The 25,891-nt window shown below is 34.7% G+C and overlaps 1 protein-coding gene across 1 annotated transcript in view; it reads left to right on the forward strand.

Moving 5' to 3' along the window:
- LOC111047947 overlaps nt 1-25,891 on the forward strand; it is a 137,601-nt gene that overhangs the window by 10,964 nt on the left and 100,746 nt on the right. Inside the window, exons 3-7 of the mRNA XM_039425648.1 lie at nt 1,591-1,761; nt 5,697-5,791; nt 11,806-11,906; nt 16,624-16,937; nt 20,463-20,726. Of these exons, the coding sequence (XP_039281582.1) occupies nt 1,591-1,761; nt 5,697-5,791; nt 11,806-11,906; nt 16,624-16,937; nt 20,463-20,726 (945 nt within the window). The remainder of the gene's footprint in view (nt 1-1,590; nt 1,762-5,696; nt 5,792-11,805; nt 11,907-16,623; nt 16,938-20,462; nt 20,727-25,891) is intronic.

Below are 25,891 nucleotides of genomic sequence, written 5' to 3' on the forward strand. Positions count from 1 at the left end.
GGCGTCAACCAAGCTCCTGAGAGAGGAGATCACTTGTTAATGTTGTCACTTCTATCACTGCAAATATTAAATGAAATAAACTATTTCTCTTTTCGAAAGTATTTTTTCCAAACTATTGGTTCTTGAAAAATATGATATAACTCATTAAAAAGCAATAAATGACTGGGAAAATCAGGCATGATTTGAGTATTGTTCCAAAATACATCAAGTGATTGAAATATATGTCAGCTTACTCGCGAAAACTTCGGCACTCAAACGTGAGCGTGCGAGGGAGGAGCTTGGTTGTCGGGTTCGGTGACGACAACCAAAAGCTCCTTGCACGCTGGCGTCAACGAGTCTCCCCGATAGTCAATCCCCTACTGGTTAGGAGGGGAATGGTTGTCGGAAACGAATTATTATTAAATTTGGATTCTTGTATATGGCCGCTATGGATTCGTATAAAATGAGCGCTGCTATCCAGAGATTGTCAGTTTGGTGTAAGGGTAAGCATTCCTGACCGACAATTAGGAGGTACTGGGTTCGATTCCCGGGCTAACAAATAATTTTTGAATAGAGCGCTCATCGAATTTCCATCCAGCTGTTTACCCTGTTGTCAGTATTTGCAGTAGCAGAAGTCTTCAGGGTGAATTACAGCATTTAATTTGGATTTTCGTTTAATAATAATTTATTCATTAGAATTTGAATAATTGCAATCTCTCAGTAATTTCCATCTGTAAATAGGTTTTCCTTCTTCATGTTTAGAGTAATATCTCTCGTACTTTAGGCTTATCCTGTTTGTTCATAGATAACTGAAATGTTGGCAAGAGTTATGTCAACATTTGTGGGTAATAGTTATATTTGAGTAATATCTCTCAGACTACAGTGTGAAATTCACAAATTGCCAGTTGAGTAGTTGAGACGTGATGATGCTTCATTCCTAAATTTCCTTTCCCTTACATGTATAAGCCAATTCTTTCCTTTACAATATTATAGTTTATGATTATTATGATCATGATGATGATTATGATCAACATAATTTTGTATCTAATTATTTGTATACCTGTCTGGACCTATGGTATCCAACTATGGGGCTGCACCAAACCAAGTAACATCGCCATCATTCAACGATTCCAAAACAAGATGCTCAGAAACATCGTTGATGCTCGTTGGTATGTGCGGAACAGCGACATCCATAGAGATCTGGGAGTCAACCTGGTATCCTGTGAGATTCAGCGGTATGCAGAGAGTCATGAAGCACGGCTCCACCAACACAACAACGTCGAAGCAATCCAGCTGCTAGACAACGGAGGATTGGTGCGGAGGCTCAAAGGAGGGAGCCATTTGAATTAGTGTAGTGCACGTGGTTTCAAGTGAAAAAGCAGAGCAGTGATTGAGTGAAACAATAAAATCATTCTTTATAGTACAGTTATTCATTACAATTATCATTAGCAGTAAGAGATTCTAGTAATAGTTTCATTGTATTTTATTTTTATTTAGTATGTTAGGTTTGATAAAATTTGCTCCTTAGTCTCATGACTAGATAGCAATAGTAAATTGAAAAAATATATATTTGTATGAGTGCCAGTAATTGACAGATTTGTATTTGTGCAGGTACACGGCGAAAATCATGGAGGTGGACTACGAAGAGCGTGAAATACTCATTCATTACGAAAAGTTTTCTCAGCGCTACGATGAGTGGATGAACTGGGATAGTCAGCATATCAGGCGCATCAGTCAATCGGCCGACTCGCATCAGATAAGGCGTTCGGCCAATCAGGCTGTGTGAGTATATACTACGTCCATTCAGTAGACTGAAAAGACTGCAATATCGGCGATTACACTTTATATGTGGAGTAATGCAAGTCAATCCTAAAGTTTCGGATGTACACGTTAAGTTGTCGGTCCTGGCTGCCTAAAAAGCAATCGTTAGGTCATGTCAGAGACCCCGTAATTGATCAGTTGCGACCTGAAAACTCTGTCACCAGACCTGAGCTAGCCAGGTGGGACGATGACAAAGTGGGCTGACGACAAACTGGGCTACCGCCAAACCAGCCCAGTTTGTCGTCGGCCTACTTTGTCGCCAGCCCAGTTTGACGCGGTCCCAGTATTGGACGCGGTCACTCGATATTATTATTTATAATCCCAAAGTTGCGTTCACATTGGTCAAGTATACTTGAATTTAAGTTATTTTAAAGATTGAATTGAATGGGTGATTTTGGAAATTTGAAGTCAAGTAAACTTGTGTTGGAAAATGGTGACGAATCATACATAACCTCTTGGATTTTTTTTCAATCGAAACTCTGGAATGGATAAGTAAGGGCTTTAAGGCTGTTTTTCCATTCACAATCATTTTATTGTTATGTGCCGGTTGCACATATGCCGGTTAAATTTTAATAGTGAATAATTCCACGAGAACCAATCAGAGAAGTTTTATCTGAAGGCCTCTGATTGGTTTCCGTTAAATTAATCACAGTTAAAATTTAACCGGCTTTTGTGCAACCAGGCCTATGCGTTTTTGTCTCTGTTGAATAAAAATAGAAGTATCTAATATTATGAAGTAAAAAATCTGGTGTGGCGCACTCACACAACTTTCCTTGCCGTTGAAATTGATCACCTGACGCTAGTGTTTACGCGCATCTCGAGTCTACTTATAAACAAAGATCAGAGCCAACTGGTGACAGGACAATAACGCTGGAGACTTATTATTTTTACGGTTATATGAGGAGGCAGAACAGGCATATGCCCAAAACTGTCCCTTTTCAAATTTATACTACAGTCCAAATCAAAATCTAGGTTAAGCTACTATCACTCATCAAAATAACAATTTATTCACAATTCAAAAAACAAACACATCATCAATTACAAATAGATATACAGTACTATGAATTCTATTTAGAATGATATACTATGTTTGCTACAATATTTTTTAATATACTATGTGCTATTCTACATTAACAGCATCTAGTTACTATTTTGGACTTTCTGAAGTAAACATATTTTCTAAAAAAAGAGAAACGAAAATAAGTTTCTCTTGCTAATTTTTTCTTCTCGTTAGATCAGCTGGATGATCCCACACATGCACTCGTTCACTCTCTTCCATTACGGTATCGACAGACGACAAAATTTCCCGCTGTTTTTCCAAGGACGCATTTATCCTTCTAATAATTTGCAATCAAATCTTCTTATCATAAACCTACTTTGTTCCAAATTTCGTGAGAATCGTTAAAGCCGTTTTCAAGATCCGGTGAAATACAAACATATAAACAGAAATTGCTCGTTTAATAGTAGCCTATAGGATTCAAGTTGAATCCAAAAGTCAGAAATGTTAAACATCTACTTGAATCAATAGAGCTTGGAGAAGGGTCCCCATTGGTATTGTGGATTCAAGTGTCTGTTCTTGTAAACTTGAGTCGCGGCTAGCGATTGTTTAATCAAGCCATATTCCTTTGAAGACATAGTATTGTTTTGGATGAATAAAATACAGATAAGATATATATTATTATAAACTATTCAAATAATTCGATTTTCAGAGTAGGATAGAACTTCTAACCTAAACTTCCATTGACATTCAGATTGGCCAAATTTCAAGTGTGCTAAAACAGCTGATCAAAAACTTTTCATTATTTGTGTTTATCATTCAATAATTAAAACATTTATAATAATATCATCTTATTGTCATTTGGAAGAATAAAAAGTTTAAACTCAACCTCTTACATAATTGAACATAATCTTTTAGGTTATTTAGACAAATCAGAATAAAAAATAAAAATACTTGGACAATTTCCTGATATTCAGATTACCTCAGATTTGCTAGAGCTATGACCTTCCACTTTTGCTTTCGGAAGTGCTTATAATAGACAATAAATTATTTTCATATATATATTGTTTATTTTTCTGTGTGGCGAAAAATAACGTTCTCACCATGGGCAAAAATGTTTTTCCGGCTCTCAATCTTTTCTAGTCCTCGGCCTACGGCCTCGGACTTGAAACCCGATTTCGAGCCAGAAAAGTCTCATTTTCGGCCCTAGGTGCGAAATATACTATTTAATTTCTATGATTATGTATGATGTACATTTCAATTATTAATAGTTATTTGTGCAACTAGTGCGCAAAGTGACAGTTTGCTGCACCGAAAGAAACGTTTACGCCCGAGCCGTAGGCGAGGGCGGAATGGTTTCTTGAGTGCAGCAAACGAACTTTGCGCACGTATTTCACATTAAATTTTTCCTACAGTTACCATTGAATATGAAAAGTGGGTAAAATTCCCTGAAATCCATCAAATGTTTTTCTGTGTAATTTTATTATTAATAAAAACCTTAATTCATTTAAAATTGAATAATAATAATTGAATTATAATGATTAGTAATTCAATTGAAAATTTATGTGACTGCTTGAAGGGGGTTTATGTTATGTAAGCATTGAAATGACTATAATCAAGGCACATAATGGCAAGGCAATGCTGTTCTCCACTGCCATTATAACGTGGGCCTCACTATGAGTATTACCAACTTAATTTTGATTTTGCTGCACTGGTGCTCCATATAACCCACTAACTATTTTGCGTTGTCATGCTGCAAATCTGGAGTACGCAAAGTACTCACTTTGCGCACTAGTGCGGAAAAGTGATTCTCTGCGGCCTGCAATCAGTGCACAAATGGTCACTTTTCAAGGTATCTGTAGGAAAAAATATTTTCTAATGATTCTGTATTTTGAATTTTGGCGAAAAAGTTTCTTTCTTTCTAGAGTAGCAAGTAAATCATAAATTCATTATAAAGCAGGAATGGAAGATTCACGTCCTATTCAAATGACTGATTTAAAATAGTTTCAATCAATAAACTAGTATATTGAGGTCCACGTCATAATGGTAGTATTTGATTAACATTAATGTTGTTATCAAATAAGTTCTAGACTTGAAGCTGGAGTCAGAAAATTGGCTTTCCAAAACGGGGCGTAGTCGTAGACATTGTCAAAGTCGCATTTAAATTGATATTCGAAAAACTAGAAAATTGAACACATAATAAAATGAAGAGAAAATAGTATGAAGCTTCAGCTATTTTGAATTATTTAGGAATGTTTCATTTCGTCGAGGATAAACGTTTCCAATTATAGAAATGAGAAAATGAAGATTTCGCTGCAACTATTTACTGCGACTTCGCCCCGTTTTGGAAAGCCAATTTTCTGACTCCAGCTTTTTAAGGTGTAGAACTTACCTAAATCTTTCCCAATCATTCATAATTGAGAATGATATTGATGTATCAATGTATAAATCCCGAGCTTGGAAACCGGTACATAATCTCAAATACTTAGATGTATTTTTTAATCATTGAAAAATATATTTTATTTATTCATTTATCACATTGTGTACAAATTCTTAACATGAGGAAAGGCACAACAGGCTCATGCCCAAAACTGTCCCACTTCCAATTTATACTATACTGTCCAAATAAAAATGTTGGTTATGTCACTTTCACTTTTCAAGATACAATATTAAAATCTATTTTCTTGACGAATAAAATATAACTGATTATTTCAAACAAAAATATTGTATACTGGTATCACATATCCTCTATAGAAGGCAGTGGCAAGGCATATAGTCGACAACGGTGTTCTATCTTTCTTTACTGCGATTATAACGTGGACGACTTTACCGCTAATTTATTGAGGGAAAGTTGTGTTTTGTGAAAGCCAAGTTTTATGTGAACTTTTTCTTTTTTCAGCTCGTCGAGTCGGTTCAAAATAGGTGAGAGCGTAATGGCTACTTGGAATTATACTAAAAAGTATCTAGCTGTCATTCAGAAAATCCTACCAGACGGTGAGTTCAGTAAATAAGTAAATAAAATCAAGTAAATGAATAAATTGAAGAAATGTTTGTCATCAACCAAAAATGGCATTAGACAAAGTCAAGACATTCAATTCTCCTCGACCTCAACTTCCACTTCTACCTCGATTTCCACCTCGACTTCAACCTCCACCTTGACCTTCATCTCCACCACCTCCTCGACCACCACCTCGACCTCCACCTCCACCTCGACCTCCACCACCTCCTCGAACTCCACTCCTTGATCACCACCTCCACCCTACACTAAAAACATTATTATTCATAGACAAGTATAGTGTTTGTAAGTCCTTAACAAATTTTATTTAATGTCCAAGATTTTTTGCTTGTCAATTATTTTCATGCGGGAAACGTATTTGTTGCTATAGTGAGGTCCACGTTATAATGGCAATGGAGAAAGTTAGAACAAGGTTTATCAGAGATTGACCATGGTGTAATAACCGAAATCGGTCTTTCTAAGTATCAATAAATATGTGGTTTTTTGACAATTTCTCAGTCTTTTTCATTCAAGTTAGAGCAACGTTGCCGATCCTCTGTATTGTCAATGCCTACTATGGAGGGTAGCTGATACAGGTTTATTGATGTAATATTAACTGTTCATTCTCGTTTAAAATAATCAATTATATTTTATCAAGCAAGAAACTATATTTTTCAATGATTCCATAATCAAGATTAAATATTTTGTCAATTAATTATTACAGATGGAAATTACTGAGATATTGCAATTATTCAAATGCTAATGAATTAATTATTATTATTAAACGAAAATCCAAATTGAATGCTGTAATTCACCCCGAAGACTTCTGCTACTGCAAATATTGACAACAGGGTATCAGCTAGATGGAATTTCGATGTGCGCCACTATTCAAAAATTATTTGTCATTCCCGGGCTGACAAATAATTTTTGAATAGTAGCGCACATCGAATTTCCATCTAGCTGTTTACCCTGTTGTCAATATTTGCAGTAGCAGAAGTCTTCGGGGTGAATTACAGCATTCAATTTGGATTTTCTTTTAATAATAATAATTAATTATTAATTCTACATTGATAAAAAACGATCTGGCAACAGAGCAGAGCGAGAAAGAGATAGCGCTATTTGCTTTGTTGAATGATAGACAACTATAGCAATACAATTGCTAATCTAACACTGCCATTATAACGTGGACCTCACTATAGAGAGAGAGATTGATTGATTGAGTACTTTATTTATGTAGATTACAATATATACTGGCTTATACACTTATATACAATAGCTTACAATACAGCAAAATTATAGATGAATTTACATAATATAGACTAAGAAAATAATTATTGAACTGTATATAATATGAAAAAGTAATTTGTAATATAATAACTATATATAATTATATTGTTATGCATCTACATAAATTGGCGGAGCTTTGGACATATCAATGTCCATTCTTCGGAAAGAATATTAAAAATATCCTCCCCACTAACTCTCTACTCTCTACTCTCTACCAAGAGAAAGAGAGAGAGATTGATTGATTGATTGAGTACTTTATTTATGTAGATTACAATATATACTGGCCTATACACTTATATAAAATAGCTTACAATACAGAAAAATTATAGATGAATTTACATAATATAGACTAAGAAAATAATCATTGAACTGTATATGATACGAAAAAAGCAATTTGTAAAAACTAAAGATAATATTGTTATGCATCTACATAAATTGGCGGAGCTTTGGACATATCAATGTCCATTCTTCGGAAAGAATATTCAAAATATCCTTTCCACTAACTCTCTACCAAAACGTTAATTTCATCAATTCAACTGAGGATTTATTTTTAAATGGAAATTTTGAGAGAAGAAAATAGAGAGAGCGAGAGTGAGAGAGACGGAAAAGATTTGGTTAATATTAAATGAAATTAAAACGAGGTTTATAAAAGCATTGAGGAGTCAAGCAAGAAGAGTTCCACAAAATCTTGGAATTGGTCAAAAAATCGTTTAAGGTGTAAGGAACTTCAGTTACCTGGGGTTTGAATTGAATAACGAAAACAAGATGATTTACAGCATAGCTGGAAATAGAGCATACTCTAATAACTTGGAACCTTTGAAGAACGGGCACATGTGTAGATATACAAAACTTGAAATTTATAAAATCCTAATTCGACCTGTTGGAACGTACGGCTGTGAATCTTGGAGTTTAACAAAAGAAGAACCTTCTAGGCGTTTTTGAAAGGTACATTTAAAGAAAGATTCATGGTTCAGTTAAAGAAGGAGAGGAGTGGAGAAGAAGAACCAATTCAGAGTCTGAATCATTGATAAAGGGGCCGAAATATTGTAAAATTTATAAAGGCACAGCAGCTTTGGTGGTTTGGACTTATTTTTGTAGAATGAGTGGGAACAGATTGCCTAGAATAATATTCAAGGAGAGGCTACATTCAAGAAGGAAGAGGGAAAGACGGAGAATAAGGTGGGGGATGAAGTGAGAGACGATCTCGAAAAATGGGATGTAGAGTTGTAGAGGATGGAGACAGATGACAGAGGACCGAGAAGCTTGGAGAGCTGTAGTGGAGGCGGCCAAAGCTCATATTGGGCTGTAGTGCTTGGAACAAAATATTTTCATGTACATTGGTACGGTAGGTATTTAAGGTATTTGTTACATACTGTGTTATAAGTCATATGCTAAATAAATAAATTCATTTCAAGTATTTCAACTCATTTTTAGTATGTTTAATTGGTTTGATTATTAGCTTGTATTTGTCAATTTTGTCCGAAAGAAGTTCGGAACACACCCATAAATGATAACACATCTTTTGCTAACATTATTGTCAGTTCAATGGACAAGCATTATTACATAAAATGCCGGTTGCACAACAGCCGGCTAAATTTTAACCGTGATCAATTCCACGAGAACCAATCAGAGAAGCCGTCTTTTCAAAAACGCCTTCTCTGATTGGGTCTCGTGGAATTAATCACGGTTAAAATTTAACCGGCTGTTGTGCAACCGGGCCAAAGGTGTATAGGAGGTCCTGATACAAGTTATAAATTTATGCATACTTGACCAGAAGGTCAAAGTTGGAAATTACAATTCTTGAAATTTATTCATCATAATTCATCAATTTATTTATCCATTAGTACAAAATTAATTTTCATTAAAATTATATTGAATGAAAAAAAAACAGGCAGACCCTTTATTTCTCCTAAATTTGGATTTATATTATTTCTTTGTAATAACAGCTGATACAAAGAATTATTTCTATTGCCTAACACTGAAACATTAGTAAGCTACTCAGAAAAACGTTAAAAGGGTAAGGTATTATTGTTTTCATTTAATTTCATATAAAAAAGAATAAAATAGAATGTTTCAGCACAAATCAATATTTATTTCTCAAGTTCTATATATCTCAATTGTTGAATAGGATAATCTCCAATTTTTATTTCAAAATAGACTAGTTTAATTTGGTTATAGTAGTTTGATGTGTTTTCTATGGTAATAAATTAAGCTTGTATTCTAGTATGAATTAGCTTGTATTTAATTATAGTCTCAAATAATAATAATAGTTTTAAGAATTTTACAAACTATTATTAGAACTATTTCATAACTAATTTATCTTAAAAAATGTAATACTTTCTGGGACCAATAAGAGGTTAGGTCATATTGAGATCACTTAAAACTTTTAGCATTTGGTTCAATGGTAAGTATAAAGTGTTATTCATAAAAAATACTGACAAATTGAAGTTAACTGAATATTTTTTTATAAAATAAATCTTATTATTTATCTTCAGTATCTTATTATTGTAATATTTAGGTAATTAAAAATGTCAGCATAGGTTGGTGAAGCATTTTTTATAAATAACACATTAATGCTCCACCAACCTATATGACATTTTTAAGTACCTAAATCTTATAATAATAAGATATTATTTTACAACACTATCTGTAGTTCATATTATGGAATACTGAAAGTTTTCATGTAAATCTGAATCTACCTACATTATATTAAAAACATGTAACTGCTCTACAGCTGCGTTTACACCAAAGTTCATAACAAAAATGTTAATAACTTAATCCTTATAGATTCTATTAGATTGAACATAACTTAAGGTTTAAGGATAACTATAAGGACTAAGTTATTAAAATTTTGTTAATGTTAAAACAAACCTTTTTATCCTAAGCATAATATATCAATTCAATTATTATTACAAATACAATTAGGCCTAATAGTATGTTGCTATATCAACGAGATTTAGTTGGGTTTACACCAAAGGGAGTAAGTGTACGTTCAGTGCCAAAATACCTGTCATCAATTTTTTGGTCGGGATCGATTTAGTATGTTATTTTGAGTAAAAATCACAAAAATTAAACGGCGGTCACTATTGTTTTTAAAATAAACCAAGTTCAAATTAGCACGATTTCACATGCATTTAACCTATAGGTAGCTAAGGTTAGAAAAAGCTTTAGGTTAGAAAAGTTTTGGTTAGAAAAGCTTAGGTTAGGAAAAGCTTTGGGTTAGGAAAACTTAGATTAGGAATATCATAATTTGATGATTTCGATAATTAAAATTGCTGCTACTTATAGGTTGGATACATGTAAAATTGTGCTACTTTGAACTTAGTTTATTTTAATTAAACAATAGTGACCGCCGTTTAATTCTTGAGATTTTGTGCTCAAAATAGCATACTAAATCGATCCCAACCAAAAATTTGATGACAGGTATGTTGGCACTGGACACACTTACATGTAACTGCTCTCGTTGATAAAGCATCATTCTAGAAATTGTATTTAAAATGATAATTGATATGTTTGGGATAAATAAGGTTGCTTTCACATTAGCCGATTGATCAAATAGCTAAAATTTGAGATATTTTCACCTCAGGTTTAGCTACAGTCTATTATGTCATGTTATTTATTACTAAGTGGAGTTTGATTAATGGTGATTATATTGAGGTAATTAATTCCACTTCTAGTATGATTTGATTATACGTTATTTGAGTACCTTTTTCATGATTCTATATCAAGTTATCATATTACCGTTGATTGACTAAATTCAGATTTGATGACAATTTTCCTTAATTACTGACTTTTTAATCATTGATTAACGTGATCAATGTCTGTTTAACTATTAAATTCTACTCAGTTATTTTATTGCCAATGCTGTTTATTGTAAATTTTTATACCCTATTTGGTTTGTGTAGGTTAGTATACTAGATCAGTTTTAGATTAATAAAGCTCTTTGTATGTTCGGTATTGTAATACAAAGTTATATTTCAATTTTAATAATATAATGTATTAAATAATAGTAATCCTAACATTGTTGGTTATCCACCATTATTTACTTTTAAAAATGTCATGAAATCTGGGATGTTGCGAAATTTCAACTTTCTTAACTCTTTCTATTTTATTTTGTCAGTCATTGTTTAAACTGTAGTAAGGTTATGTAAGTTGGTTATCCACCATTATTCCCTTTTCAAAAATGTCATGAAATCTGGGATGTTGCGACATTTTAACTTTCTTACTTAACTCTTTCTATTTTATTTTGTCAGTCATTGTTTAAACTGTAGTAAGGTTAACGTTATTTATTATGGCAGTATTTGATGAACAATGGAGTTGCTATCCTTGTCTATCATTCGACAAAGCAGATCCTTTTCTAGCTCCTCAACGTTTCCAGATCTGTTTTTAATAATACAGGAATATAAATAATCAACAAAATATTAGAACTTTTAGAAATTGAGATTTAATCATTAGAAAATATATTTTTTATGAATAGAGTATGATTGAATATCTTGAACAAGAAGATCAGTTGTTACATGCTGGGATCAGTTATCCTTTTTAGAAGGCAGTGGCAAGGTAGAGAATCGGCAACGCTGTCCTCCTATCTTTCTCCACTGCAATTACAATTTTAACTTCACTATAGTTCAGGAAATTCTCATGACACTGGAAGAATTCAGTTTTAGAAAGGTAATTGACTAGTTCATATATTTTGTATATTTAATGTATTCATTTATTTATTTTGCAGATAAATACGAGGTCAAATTCTACGATGGATTTGTGAAGGTGCTTAGAGGGAACAGAATTACTGAGCTGAATCCAAATACTGCACAATCTATCATGTCTAAGGTAAGAAAGATTAATATTTATTTTTAGTATTAATTTCAATTTTATAATTTAGTATTAAGTTCTAACTGTGATTAATCTCACGAGAACCAATCAGAGAATGTCCTTTTGATAATAAAGTATTTCAGTATATCTAAAATTTTAAACTACCACTTGATGAATTGTGAAATTTCTATGCTTGTTTTATTTATATTTACATCATGGATTTCTTCACTTGAGATAGAGTAAGATTTCAGGTTGAATTTTAAAGTTACGGCTATTTCTTGCTATGAGGAACTTTTATTAATATTTTTTTCCAACAATCTCCTGTACTCTATAAACACACTGTCTGACTAAGGCCCGGTTGCACAAAAGCCGTTAAGTTTTAACCGTGATTAATTTCACGAGAACCAGTCAGAGAAGTTCTTTTTGATGAGACTGCTTCTCTGATTTGTCCTCAAGGAATTAATCACAATTAAGATTTAACTGGCTTCTGTGCAACCGGCACTAACACTCGCACTTACTAAGCATGATTTCTGAAATAGATAACTATATTTAATAGATAACTAATGCGTGGATTCCAACAAAACATGAAATATAGCATCCTTATAGGTCGTAGGTGCTTACTAACAAAACTTCTGCCGTTATTCAAAAACTTATGGTCGACGATGATTAAAAGTCCTTGATACCAAATTTCTTTTGAACCAGGTCTCATGTTTCGGAAATTTCGATCGAGTACGTTAGAGGGGGAAATTTATACTATCATTTCTATCTGATCACAATAAGACTTACATCGCCTAATCAAACCTAGAATGAAAGACTGAGAAAAAAATATAACTACTGATGGAAATTATAAAATATAATTAATAAATTATATAACAAAATTTAATGATAATTAATAAATATAACTAGTGTTGAGACACCAAATTTTGGCAATTTTATTTGAAAGCATTCCATGATCCAATAATATATCTGACAGGATGTACATACAGAGAGAAATCGGGTGATGCAACGTTTTTATTTATTTATTCATATGGCTTTTATCGGTAGAGAGTTCCTTTTGGATGCTCTACCTTGCCGTATTACCCAATGTTATTCCCTATTTACACTCAAGTTTATAGGTTATATGTTGGGTTTCACTGAAAATTTACACTTCCAATTTTGAGCCAACGGTGTCATTCATAGACTAAGTGCGATATCTCAAATGTGCGAGTATTTCAACTTTTCGTTATTTGTGTTCACTATCTAAAATTATTAAAACATTTCAAATAATATAAAAATATATTGCCATTTATATGCCAAACCGTAACCTCTCTAACCTTTTTCTTTAAAACTTAATTTAACAGAAAATTCTAGGTCATGTTCATACACTAGACAATTTGATTTCTCGCAGATCTGAGGCTCCCTTGCCAAATTAAATTGCTCTTCCAAAACATATGAATTGAAAGATGCGCTATAGCAGCAATGAATTATTCAGAGTACCAATGTTTGTGAAGGATGCTGTAAATAAGAAGTTTCAGCGCATAGTAAAGGAACAGCTAACATATCTATCCACTGGCAGATCTGGAGGATGAGCCTTTATTTACCAACTATCTGGCCCGGCGAATTTCGTACCGCCAAATAGTTAATGCATCTCATGACAAACTTTAGCTGGATGCACACCTGAGGAGGCGCGATGCGGCATTTTGCATCCAGGTGCTTCTTGCTTATTGGTTTGAATGGAAGAACTCACACAGACTGAATCGGGCATGGCGTGGAACGGTGTGATAAGGCAATCTCCATAAGATAAATACTTTGTATCACCAAGCCGCGCCTTCTCAGGTGTGCTCAGCCTTAGCTTAATCTGATGCATTATTTTTTATGAAAATCATCCAACAATCAGTATTTACATTTTTATCTCAATAAGGACTTCCTATGTGCTTAGTTAGTTGTGCAGCAGTTTGTATTTGTAACTGTTTATAGTTGACTGCAGCTTGCTGGGAACTGAATGGTATATCTCCTTGCTGCTGATTTTCCCGTGCATATTCTAAATTTACAGCATTTCGAGTTCTACGACCCAAGTTTGGACGTCTTTCGTACCACGGCATCATTAAGAATTGAAATTTTGTGAATCAGTAGAAAGAAAATTATTGAAAAACAGATCTATCGACGGCTGTTGGTTGACGCAAATGATTATAACAGCTGATTTTTATTTCTGTTTGTGGCCAGCTCACAAATCTTCTCCCATAAGGATTACAATATAGGGGACCGAGCTTCGCTCTGGAGTACAAAAGCATAACAAATTTATTATGAAAGAAGAAATTATAATAACATTCATACAGAAATGTTCTATCTAATCACAGTAAATTGAGGTTAATTCCCAGAGGAATGCAAAAATTTCCCTCACAAAGGCCCAGTTGCACAAAATCCGGTTAAATTTTAATCCTGATTCACGTGAAACAAATCAGAGAATACCGTTTCAAAAAGACGGTTCTATTGGAATCAATCAGGATTAAATATAACCCGGCTTTATTTGCAACCGGCTTTAAGTACCTGATTGAATGATTACAAAAGTTCAACTAATTTTGACACAGTCCCACACACATGAACTCGCTCACTCACTTCCATCACCAACAGACAACGAAATAATTATTATCAGCTGTTTTCCCAAGGATGAATAATAATTATCCTTTTAATGTCCTTCAGCGAGTTTTTCCAGGGATGAGACCTAGTGCAATCGAATCTTTATATTATAAACCTAGTATGTTCTGAATTTCGTGAGCCGTTTTCGAGATCCGGTGCAATACAAACATATAAACATCTAAACATACAAACAGAAGTTACTCGTTTAATAGTATAGGATATAAACTTTGTAAACATGCAATTAGACATGACTCCATAAGCAACTATGTGAAGTATTGTGACTAAACGTGACTAGTCTTGCCTTGACTAATCGGTGTATGCTCAGCCTTATAGTCATTTGGCGGCAGAATTTTATGAAGAGGGTTTTGGTAGGCTGGTTCACTGGTATGAAAAATGCCTCAATCTTCACGGCAATTATGTTGAAGAATAATCTTTATTAGTGTAAGTAACTTTAAGGCTGGCCATTAACGGTGGAACATGCATGATAAACATGTACATTCTCCGGTCTATTGACTGCGGTGAAAACCTAAAAAACTGAAATTGCACATACCCATGTTCGTCATCAGCGTGAGGCTTATAACTTGAAATAAACAGCCAATAACGATGAATAAATAACTGGAAAATTACAAACTAAAATGATACAAAAATAATCTAACTTCAAGTAGAGCAGCGAAGAAAACACATAGGAGATACAAAAACGTAACCTCAAAAAAAGGTTTGTCGGGGAAAATCTGGTTTTTTTTTATACAATTATAATTGACACAATTTTATTAATAAGTAAAAACTTTGTGGGTAGATCCTACAGTGAATTCTGTCATGATTGAATCTAGTCTTTTTCTGCTTCGAAAATTGGTTAGTTAGATTTATTTATTTTTGTGAATACATTAATTAACACATATCATATAGAGACTATTTTGGATAGAACAACAGGCTTGGCCAAAAACTATTATTTTCAAATTAGTTGTTGAAATGTATCTATAACTTTAATACTGTAGTCTATTTTTGTGAGAATTTTTCTGTTTTTCAACAACTACTCACTGAGTGTTGAAAATGGACCCTGTCCGAAAGCACTCCACACACATGACTTATTAAAAGGAAGTAATTAAATTCCTCACAAAAATAGACTGTAGTGTCCGAAAGCACTCCACACACATGAGTTATTAAAAGGAAGTAATTAAATTCCTCACAAAAATAGACTGTAGTGTCCGAAAGCACTCCACACACATGAGTTATTAAAAGAAAGTAATTAAATTCCTCACAAAAATAGACTGTAGTGTCCGAAAGCACTCCACACACATGACTTATTAAAAGGAAGTAATTAAATTCCTCACAAAAATAGACTGTAGTGTCCGAAAGCACTCCACACACATGAGTTATTAAAAGAAAGTAATTAAATTCCTCACAAAAATAGACTGTAGTGTCCGAAAGCACTCCACACACATGAGTTATTAAAAGAAAGTAATTAAATTCCTCACAAAAATAGACTGTAGTGTCCGAAAGCACTCCACACACATGAGTTATTAAAAGAAAGTAATTAAATTCCTCACATAAATAGACTGTAGTGTCCGAAAGCACTCCACACACATGAGTTATTAAAAGAAGTAATTAAATTCCTCACAAAAATAGACTGTAGTGTCCGAAAGCACTCCACACACATGAGTAATTAAAAGAAAGTAATTATATTCCTCACAAAAATAGACTGTAGTGTCCGAAAGCACTCCACACACATGACTTATTAAAAGAAAGTAATTAAATCCTCACAAAAAAAGACTGTAGTGTCCGAAAGCACTCCACACACATGAGTTATTAAAAGGAAGTAATTAAATTCCTCACAAAAATAGACTGTAGTGTCAAAAATTATCAATATATTTGGAAATTTAAATATGGTATTCGCAATTTGTCATGGAAGATCAAACTGAAGATTTCCATAATAAATTCTTTAAGATTGTATCTTGTTCATCAATTACCGCGAAAACTTGAAATTTTACTCTGGAAAACCGGGAATTACTCATGATTTTTTTTGAAATGGGTGGCCACCCTGGCTTGCCTATATTTCTGTGCTACTGCCAGTTGAATGTGAATTGAACCTTGCTTTTCAATGGATTTCCGTGTGTTTCAGATGCCCGAAGAGAAACCGCCGGCGCCGCGAGTTGGCAGCGAGCTGGACGTCCGCAACATTGGCACGAAAGCGGAGCGACGCGAGAAGAAGCGTCGCATAAATGTGGCGGAAATCTTCCATCCGCCGTCCGGTGCTGCGGCCGCCGCCAAACGGCGCAAACTGGATGAAGGGGAGGGGCGTGGAGGAGGAGGGGCAGAGGTGAAGCGGAGGAGGAGAAGAAGGGGTAAGGCTGTTAAGGAGGAGACGCAGACTTCGGTGACGGCGGCGGCGGCGGCGGCGTCTTTAAAGGAGCCGACCGTACGGAAGAGGAGGAGGTTGGTGCTATTGAAAAATACTCAGTTTAGTTCATAGTTTAATTCATGGTCATTTATGCATCATCTACTGGTCCAGGCAATGAATGCTCAAAAAAGGGTATAGAGGGAAAAGTTGGGAAGACAATTTTATTTTAACAATTACAAACCTTCAAAAGTGAATATCTCGGGAACTGTTGGGAATATCAAAAAATTTCACTGAACAAAAAGTGTAGAGGATTTATCAAGCTTCTTTTTTAAATAGTTAGTTATGTCGGTTGAACGCATTGTTCTCAAGATATGAGCGTGGAAGCAAAACGCTGAAAAATGCAACTTTGAAACCACCCTCATTCCCTTAGCTCAAACTGATGAGCCTGTGAGCTAGAATAGCATTTATAAATCTTCTAGTGAGCTACCAAGTAATATTAGTCTGAAGAAAGTATGGTACGCAAAATGAAATTTTCACACTTTTATCGCCTATAAAGATACATTTCTAGTGTTGAAATCTACTTATCTCATAGCAAAAAGTATAAAAAAGTTGAAATGTACATTTCAATGAGAGCAGTGGAACTCTTTTTGGTCGTCAAGTATTTACTTGATGTTTGGAGTGTACGTTGTAGCCGCCATTCTGATGCAGTTGTCCAAATGTTCATCATTCAGTCTGTTGCTATATCGATTTTTTATAAATTTCATACTTGAAAAAATGCTTTACACAAGTGAGTAGAGCTGAACATAGCTTTCAACCTCAATGGAACTTGAATAATATTTGGATATTTTTCTTTGGGGACTTGAGGCCAAATATTTCCAGTTGTAGAAAGTGATCTGAAAGACAGATCACTTTGAAAATCCACAAATTCCATTTCAACTGAAGCCTGATCTCCACCAAAATGTTTTACTACACAAACTGAAAAATCTTCTGCATTGATATCTACAAAAGAGAGTTGATGAATTGTACCATATTTGATATGCTTTCAAAATCTTGAAATCGTTGATCAAACTGTTGTTCAAATCTGAAAGAATTGTAACTTATTCTTGGTTATTGCTGCGGTACTATGGAGGATTTTTCTCGTCGTTGATTTTCTTCAGACTGGGAAAATGTTTATAATCAAACTGGACGACATTCTTTCATACGAGCATTTCTTTGAGCTACCAAAAACTACCCCACGAGCTACCGGTAGCTCGCGATCGACTGTTTGGCGACCACTGCCTTAGCACATGAGTTAGGAATGGGGACTTTTGATATGTTCTCCTCCCAACTAGTCTCAACAAAGCTGCAAAGTCAAAAATTGTGTTTATAACATTCCCTCCAAATGCCTTTGTCAATTGGTCTATTGTTGCAAAAATGGAGATTTCACACTCAACACTAAAGCTGCTGAAAAAGGTGTAGGGAAATTCGTAAAAGTGTGAAATTATAGATCAAATTATAGATCAAATTGAAGAGCATTTAATGCTCTTTAAGCATGGATTTCCCATCGATTTTTGAAAAGTTATAAGAGCAAAAATAGAAAAAAATTGGTGGCAAAAGTGTTTTGATCAAAAATGTCACACCATCAAGAGCGGATATCTCGAAAACTGGAAGAGATATACAAAAAGCTGAGGATGAATATTGTAGGAAATTATGTAAGCTTTAATTTGTTTTATGACAGTCAAGTCCTTAAGATACATAGTTTTTGAGTTTTAACTTCAAACCACCCCCACCACCTTAGCACAGGGTGTAGGGGGTGGGGACTTTTGATATGTTTACCTCCTTACTACCCTAAACAGAACTGCGGGGTCAAAAATTGTCTTCCAACTCTTCCCTCTACAACCTTTTCTTGCCTGGACTCTACGTTTAAGCCTGGTTTTCATTTTCCAACGAAAATGGCACCTAAATGGGGGAACGATATGAATATTAAATTTATCTATATTTTACTTTCAACCCCATTTGTAAAATCTCATCAAAACTTTGTGGGCTCATCCTTAAACATGCTATTGTTTATTAGTTCATGATTTAAAATACGAGTAAACCTTTATAATTTGTTTTTAGAAGTCAAACTGTTGTTTGATGAATATTTTGCTGAAACACTTGTTTGCTAAACATTTTTTTGCGATTGCCTGTTGTTTTTTATTGAGTTGTAATTTATTGTATATGAATAAAATTAACTGCTATATTGCCCAGTCAATACGTTGGTTCAGTGACTTGCCAAGTGGCTAGCCAAGCTGGTCTTGACACGTTGGTCTAGCCATCCACACTGCAATGTGGCCATTTGTGGATGCCCGGCTGGCCGGCCACTCGCCTTCGCTCGACAAAAATCGGAGCAATGGCAAGCGAAGGCCAGTAAAGGCTGGCGCTGGCAAATCAGCCATCCACACTCTCGCGTTCGTCGTCATTTGTACGCACTGGGCAATAGTGTGGGTGCGGCAATAAGCTTTGTTTTTTCATATTTCCTGTACATAAGGAGATTGAAGTTTATAACACACAATTTTAATCAGTGTAAAAGTGTAAAGAATGGGTTACCAGCTAGTATCTAATAAATCTTATCTATATAAATGAATAAATATAGTACAGGGTTGTGCAGAGGAAACGCATGTTTTTTGAACAGCCAGTACTCGTCAACGGGATAGGGTATTGCCCTGGAACGAATGTTGGCAGACGACCCATACTATGCCATTTCAGTTGCTATGAGCGTTGGAACTTACAACATCGTGTGTTCACTGTTGAGCAGTTTTATTAGAAAAAATGAATCTGTAGTCACAGTGCAACGCTTATCCGTCAACATTTTAGAGTTGGGCGTCGAGGTGCAATGCCCGATCGAAATACTGTACTCCGATGGGTTGCAGCGTTTAGGAGTAATAGTTTTGTGATGAAAGAGAAACCACCTGGTCTTTCCCGTTCAGTTCGTACTCCTGAAAATGTAGACTGAGTCAGTGTCGTCGAGTCGATCGTCTAGGACTAGTAACAACTGCTGTTCTGACTCGGTCTACACTTTCCGGGGAACGGGGAAGACCAGGTGGTTTCTTTTTCATCACAGAACTAGTACTCCTAAACGCTGCAGCCCATCGGAGTACAGTATTTCGATCGGGCATTGCACCTCGACGCCCAACTCTAAAATGTTGACGGAAAAGCGTTGTACTGTGACTACAGATTCATTGTTTCTAAAAAAAACTTCTCAACAGTGAACAATCCATGTTGTACGTTCCAACGCTCATAGCAACTGAAATGTCATAGTATGGGTCGTCTGCCAACATTCGTTCCAGGGCAATACCCTCTCCCGTTGACGAGTACTGGCTGTTCGAAAAACATGGGTTTCCTCTGCACAACTCTGTATAATAAAGGAAAGACTTGGCTTATACACGTTCGGGATAGGAAATTCACGAATGACGTATGATCACGACTGAATTACTGAACTGATTAACTTGAAATATGATGCATATTTTTCCTAATTTACCGTGGATGGTTATAGGCTTATTTTAAATTCTTCAAGATTTCAGTAGGTCATGTTTTTAATTACACCCTTTGCGAAATACGGTTTACCTGCTAGTATTTAATTAATCTTATAAAAATTTCAGTTCCAGATACAAAGAAGAGCCGAAGATAGAGAAGGAAGCCGATAAAGATGAAAGGAAATCAGAAGTGAAAGAGATTAAGGAGAAAGCCAAGGTGACTGTGAAGATTGAGCCTGTACTCGAGGAGGGAAAATCTACCGTGCAACAAGTAAACAGGGAAAAAATATCTGTTGTGGCAACACTGAAGGAGGCGATCATTAAGGTGGAGAAAGTGCAGCCAACTGAAAAACGACAAAGTATTGACGAGACAAAAGCGAATGATGAAAAGTAAGTAACCTGCTGATTGTTACTAGAATACTGTTCATTTTTTTGGTATTTATATTTTACAGGGTGTCTGTTAAGTAACTCCCTACTTTTATACAGCTATAATTTCTTTATTTATGCACCAATTTTGTTAAAACTACATTTGTTAGATAGAGCACTCTTTGAAGTTGTGTTTAACACCAATTTTCATTTCTTTCACTTTAAAAATGCTGTGACTGTAGAAGAACGAGCCAAAATAGCAGCCCTTTATGAGTTCTGGGGATGATATTTGGTGCGAGTAAGAAGGTGGTGGACGGCTGAACGAGAGATCCATCAACACTGGATGCAAAAACATTGAGGTCTTTCTAAAGCTGCGTACACATATCCGCGCTTCCAACCCGCACCGAGCACGCTCCGCCCTCGTACCGCCCTCGTTCCTCCATCGAACCACAGTCGCTCCACCCACGCACCCATCATGAACGTTACGGAAGATGTTAGATCTTCTCGCGTTCCCCGGTCGAACCACTGTTGCTCCCCGGTCGATCATCAATCGCTCTGCTGGAGTGACGTTCGGTTGCGGAGCAGAGCGACAGTCTGTACGCACCTTTAAGAATCGTTGCAACAGAGTAACGTGAAAGACCACTTTCACAAGATCCTTGACGCAGTGATTTCTTAGGGCTCCTCATGAACATTTCACGAACTCTGTCAACATTCTCTGCTGTCCTTAACGTTGATGGTCTTCCTGATCGTCTTTTATCTGCGACAATCCCTGTTGTTAGTAATTTGGAATGAAAATTTTTAACAGTTTTTGCATCCAGTGTTGTATAGATCCCTCGTTCAGCCCTTCAACACCTTTTTACTCGCACCACAGATCCTCAGATCTCATATCGAGCTGCTATTTCGGCTCGTTCTTCCACAGTCAAGAGAAGGGGCATTTTTAAACTGAAACAAATGAAAATTGGTGTTAAACACAACCTCAAGGAGTGCTCTATTTAACAAATGTAGTTCTAACAAAATTGTTTCATAAATAAAAAAAAGTTATAGCTGTATAAAAATAGGGAGTGACTTATCGATATTCTGTAGTAATCTATTCATCGGAAGAATTTTCTCTATTGCCATTTTGGAGATTGGATAGGTTTAAAGTGTATTCTGGTTTTGATACTTTTCATTCTATGGCTACTGAAATGATTTAAACACAAAATAAAAGTTATAAAATGTATCCTTTTTATTTTATTAAAACACTCTGTATAGTGAGGTCCACGTTATAATGGCAGTGTTTGATTAGCAATGGTATTGCTATCCTTGTCTATCATTCAACAAAGCGGATAGCGCTATCTCTTTCTCGCTTTGCTCTGTTGCCAGATCGTCTTTTAACAATGTAGAATTAATAATTAACTATCAAGATATTTCATATTTATGAAATTATTGGAAAATATAATTTCTTGCTTAATAAATTATAATTGATTATTTTAAACGAGAATGAACAGTTGATATTACATCAATAAACCTGTATCAGCTACCGTCTAAAGAAGGCATTGACAAGATGGAGGAACGACAACGTTGTTCAGCTATCTTTCTCCACTGTCATTATAACGTGGACCTCACTATAGTTTCAACTCTCCAAGTGTAATATCACTTACAGCTCTTGAAGAGTTGAAACTACAGCTCTTGTAGACATAACCCTCAGCAAAAAAAAAATAGTTGTGTTTTGATAAAATAAAAAGGATACTTCATAATTTTTTTTGTGTTTCAATTGTTTGTTAAATCTGTTGTATTTGTTCTTCAACTTCAACTCGTTTTTTACAATGTTGGTCTTGATTTTCCACTTTCAATTGATAACTCTGTGTTCTGATATCCTCGTAATCCTGGACGTCTTTTCCAATATCTCTACCCCAAACAGTACCTCAAGTTCTTCCCTCACCGTTGAGCTGTAACCCCACCCCTAATCCGTCTTCTTCCGCCATTGTTCCCTCCCTTCCGTTCGTTAAAACTACTTCTAAAAATTTCAACAACAAAAAACTGTACTGTATAAACATGTTGTTATCCTTCTCGATCCCTATTCTACCTTGTATTTCCGTCATTGTTCCTGAAATTGTACGTTATTAACGTCATTCTCCTCTTCCGATCAACTTGGAATTAATTGTTGAACTGTTAAATTTAACTGTTCACTTTACTTGAAGTTGTACGTTAATTAACGTGATTGTCCTCCTTCTGATCAACGTGGAATTAATTGTTGAACTGTTAAATTTAACTGTTCACTTTACCTGAAATTGTACGTTAATTTACGTGAATCTCCTCCTTCTGATCAACTTGGAATTAATTGTTGAACTGTTAAATTTAACTGTTCACTTTACTTGAAGTTGTACGTTAATTAACGTCATTCTCCTCCTTCTGATCAACGTGGAATTAATTGTTGAACTGTTAAATTTAACTGTTCACTTTACCTGAAATTGTACGTGAATTAACGTGATTCTCCTCTTTCCGATCAACTTGGAAACAATTGTTGAACTGTTTAATTTAACTGTTCACTTTACCTGAAATTGTACGTTAATTAACGTCATTCTCCTCCTTCTGATCAACTTGGAATTAATTGTTGAACTGTTAAATTTAACTGTTCACTTTATCTAAAATTGTACGTTAATTAACGTGATTGTCCTCCTTCTGATCAACGTGGAATTAATTTTTGAACTGTTAAATTTAACTGTTCACTTTACCTGAAATTGTACGTTAATTTACGTGAATCTCCTCCTTCTGATCAACTTGGAATTAATTGTTGAACTGTTAAATTTAACTGTTCACTTTACTTGAAGTTGTACGTTAATTAACGTCATTCTCCTCCTTCTGATCAACGTGGAATTAATTGTTGAACTGTTAAATTTAACTGTTCACTTCACCTGAAATTGTACGTTAATTAACGTGATTCTCCTCTTTCCGATCAACTTGGAAACAATTGTTGAACTGTTTAATTTAACTGTTCACTTTACCTGAAATTGTACGTTAATTAACGTCATTCTCCTCCTTCTGATCAACTTGGAATTAATTGTTGAACTGTTAAATTCAACTGTTTACTTTATCTAAAATTGTACGTTAATTAACTTGATTCTCCTCCTTCTGATCAACGTGGAATTAATTGTTGAACTGTCAAATTTAACTGTTCACTTTACCTGAAATTCTACGTTAATCAACGTGATTGTCCTCCTTCTGATCAACGTGGAATTAATTGTTGAACTGTTAAATTTAACTGTTCACTTTACTTAAAATTGTACGTTAATTAACTTGATTCTCCTTCGTCTGATCAACTTGGAATTAATTGTTGAACTGTTGAATTAACTGTTCACTTTACCTGAAATTCTACGTGAATTAACTTGATTCTCCTCCTTCTGATCAACGTGGAATTAATTGTTGAACTGTCAAATTTAACTGTTCACTTTACCTGAAATTCTACGTTAATCAACGTGATTGTCCTCCTTCTGATCAACGTGGAATTAATTGTTGAACTGTTAAATTTAACTGTTCACTTTACTTGAAGTTGTACGTTAATTAACGTGATTCTCCTTCGTCTGATCAACTTGGAATTAATTGTTGAACTGTTGAATTAACTGTTCACTTTACCTGAAATTCTACGTTAATCAACGTGATTGTCCTCCTTCTGATCAACTTGGAATTAATTGTTGAACTGTTAAATTTAACTGTTCACTTTACCTGAAATTGTACGTTAATTAACGTCATTCTCCTCCTTCTGATCAACTTGGAATTAATTGTTGAACTGTTAAATTTAACTGTTCACTTTATCTAAAATTGTACGTTAATTAACTTGATTCTCCTCCTTCTGATCAACGTGGAATTAATTGTTGAACTGTCAAATTTAACTGTTCACTTTACCTGAAATTCTACGTTAATCAACGTGATTGTCCTCCTTCTGATCAACATGGAATTAATTGTTGAACTGTTAAATTTAACTGTTCACTTTACTTGAAGTTGTACGTTAATTAACGTGATTCTCCTTCGTCTGATCAACTTGGAATTAATTGTTGAACTGTTGAATTAACTGTTCACTTTACCTGAAATTCTACGTGAATTAACTTGATTCTCCTCCTTCTGATCAACGTGGAATTAATTGTTGAACTGTCAAATTTAACTGTTCACTTTACCTGAAAATCTACGTTAATCAACGTGATTGTCCTCCTTCTGATCAACGTGGAATTAATTGTTGAACTGTTAAATTTAACTGTTCACTTTACTTGAAGTTGTACGTTAATTAACGTGATTCTCCTTCGTCTGATCAACTTGGAATTAATTGTTGAACTGTTGAATTAACTGTTCACTTTACCTGAAATTCTACGTTAATCAACGTGATTGTCCTCCTTCTGATCAACTTGGAATTAATTGTTGAACTTTTAAATTCAACTGTTCACTTTATCTGAAATTGTACGTTAATTAACGTCATTCTTCTCCTTCTGATCAACGTGGAATTAATTGTTGAACTGTTAAATTTAACTGTTCACTTTACCTGAAATTCTATGTTAATCAACGTCATTCTCCTCCTTCCGATCAACGTGGAATTAATTGTTGAACTGTTCAATTTAACTGTTCACTTTACCTGAAATTGTACGTTAATTAACGTCATTCTCATCTTTCCGATCAACTTGGAATTAATTGTTGAACTGTTAAATTTAACTGTTCACTTTACCTGAAATTGTACGTTAATTAACGTCATTCTCCTCCTTCTGATCAACTTGGAATTAATTGTTGAACTGTTAAATTAACTGATTGAAAGCGTATTCCCACATATCAGTATCAGTTCAGGTGTCCCGTAAGGTACAGTAAAAATATGATTCTCATTGCTTTTCAATTTAGGGCAGGTTTCCGAGCTCGGGATTTAGCTAAGTTCTAGACTTTAAACAGCTGGAGTCAGAAAATTGGCTTTCCGAAACGGGGCACAGTCGCATTCCACGTTTAAATTAAATTTCGAAAAACTAGAAAATTGAACACAAAATAAGATGAAGAGAAAATAGTGTAAAGTTTCAGCTATTTTGAATTATTTAGGAATGTTTCATTTTGTCAAGGAAAAACGTTTCCAATTATTATTGAAATAAGTAAATGAAGATCATCATTAAAACTGCGACTACGCCTCGTTTTACGTCCGAAGATCCTATTTTGGTCTCCAAGGAATTTTAAAGTTCGGAGAG

Source organism: Nilaparvata lugens, chromosome 4 (genome assembly GCF_014356525.2).
Source record: "Nilaparvata lugens isolate BPH chromosome 4, ASM1435652v1, whole genome shotgun sequence".
NCBI classification, from domain to species: domain Eukaryota; kingdom Metazoa; phylum Arthropoda; class Insecta; order Hemiptera; family Delphacidae; genus Nilaparvata; species Nilaparvata lugens.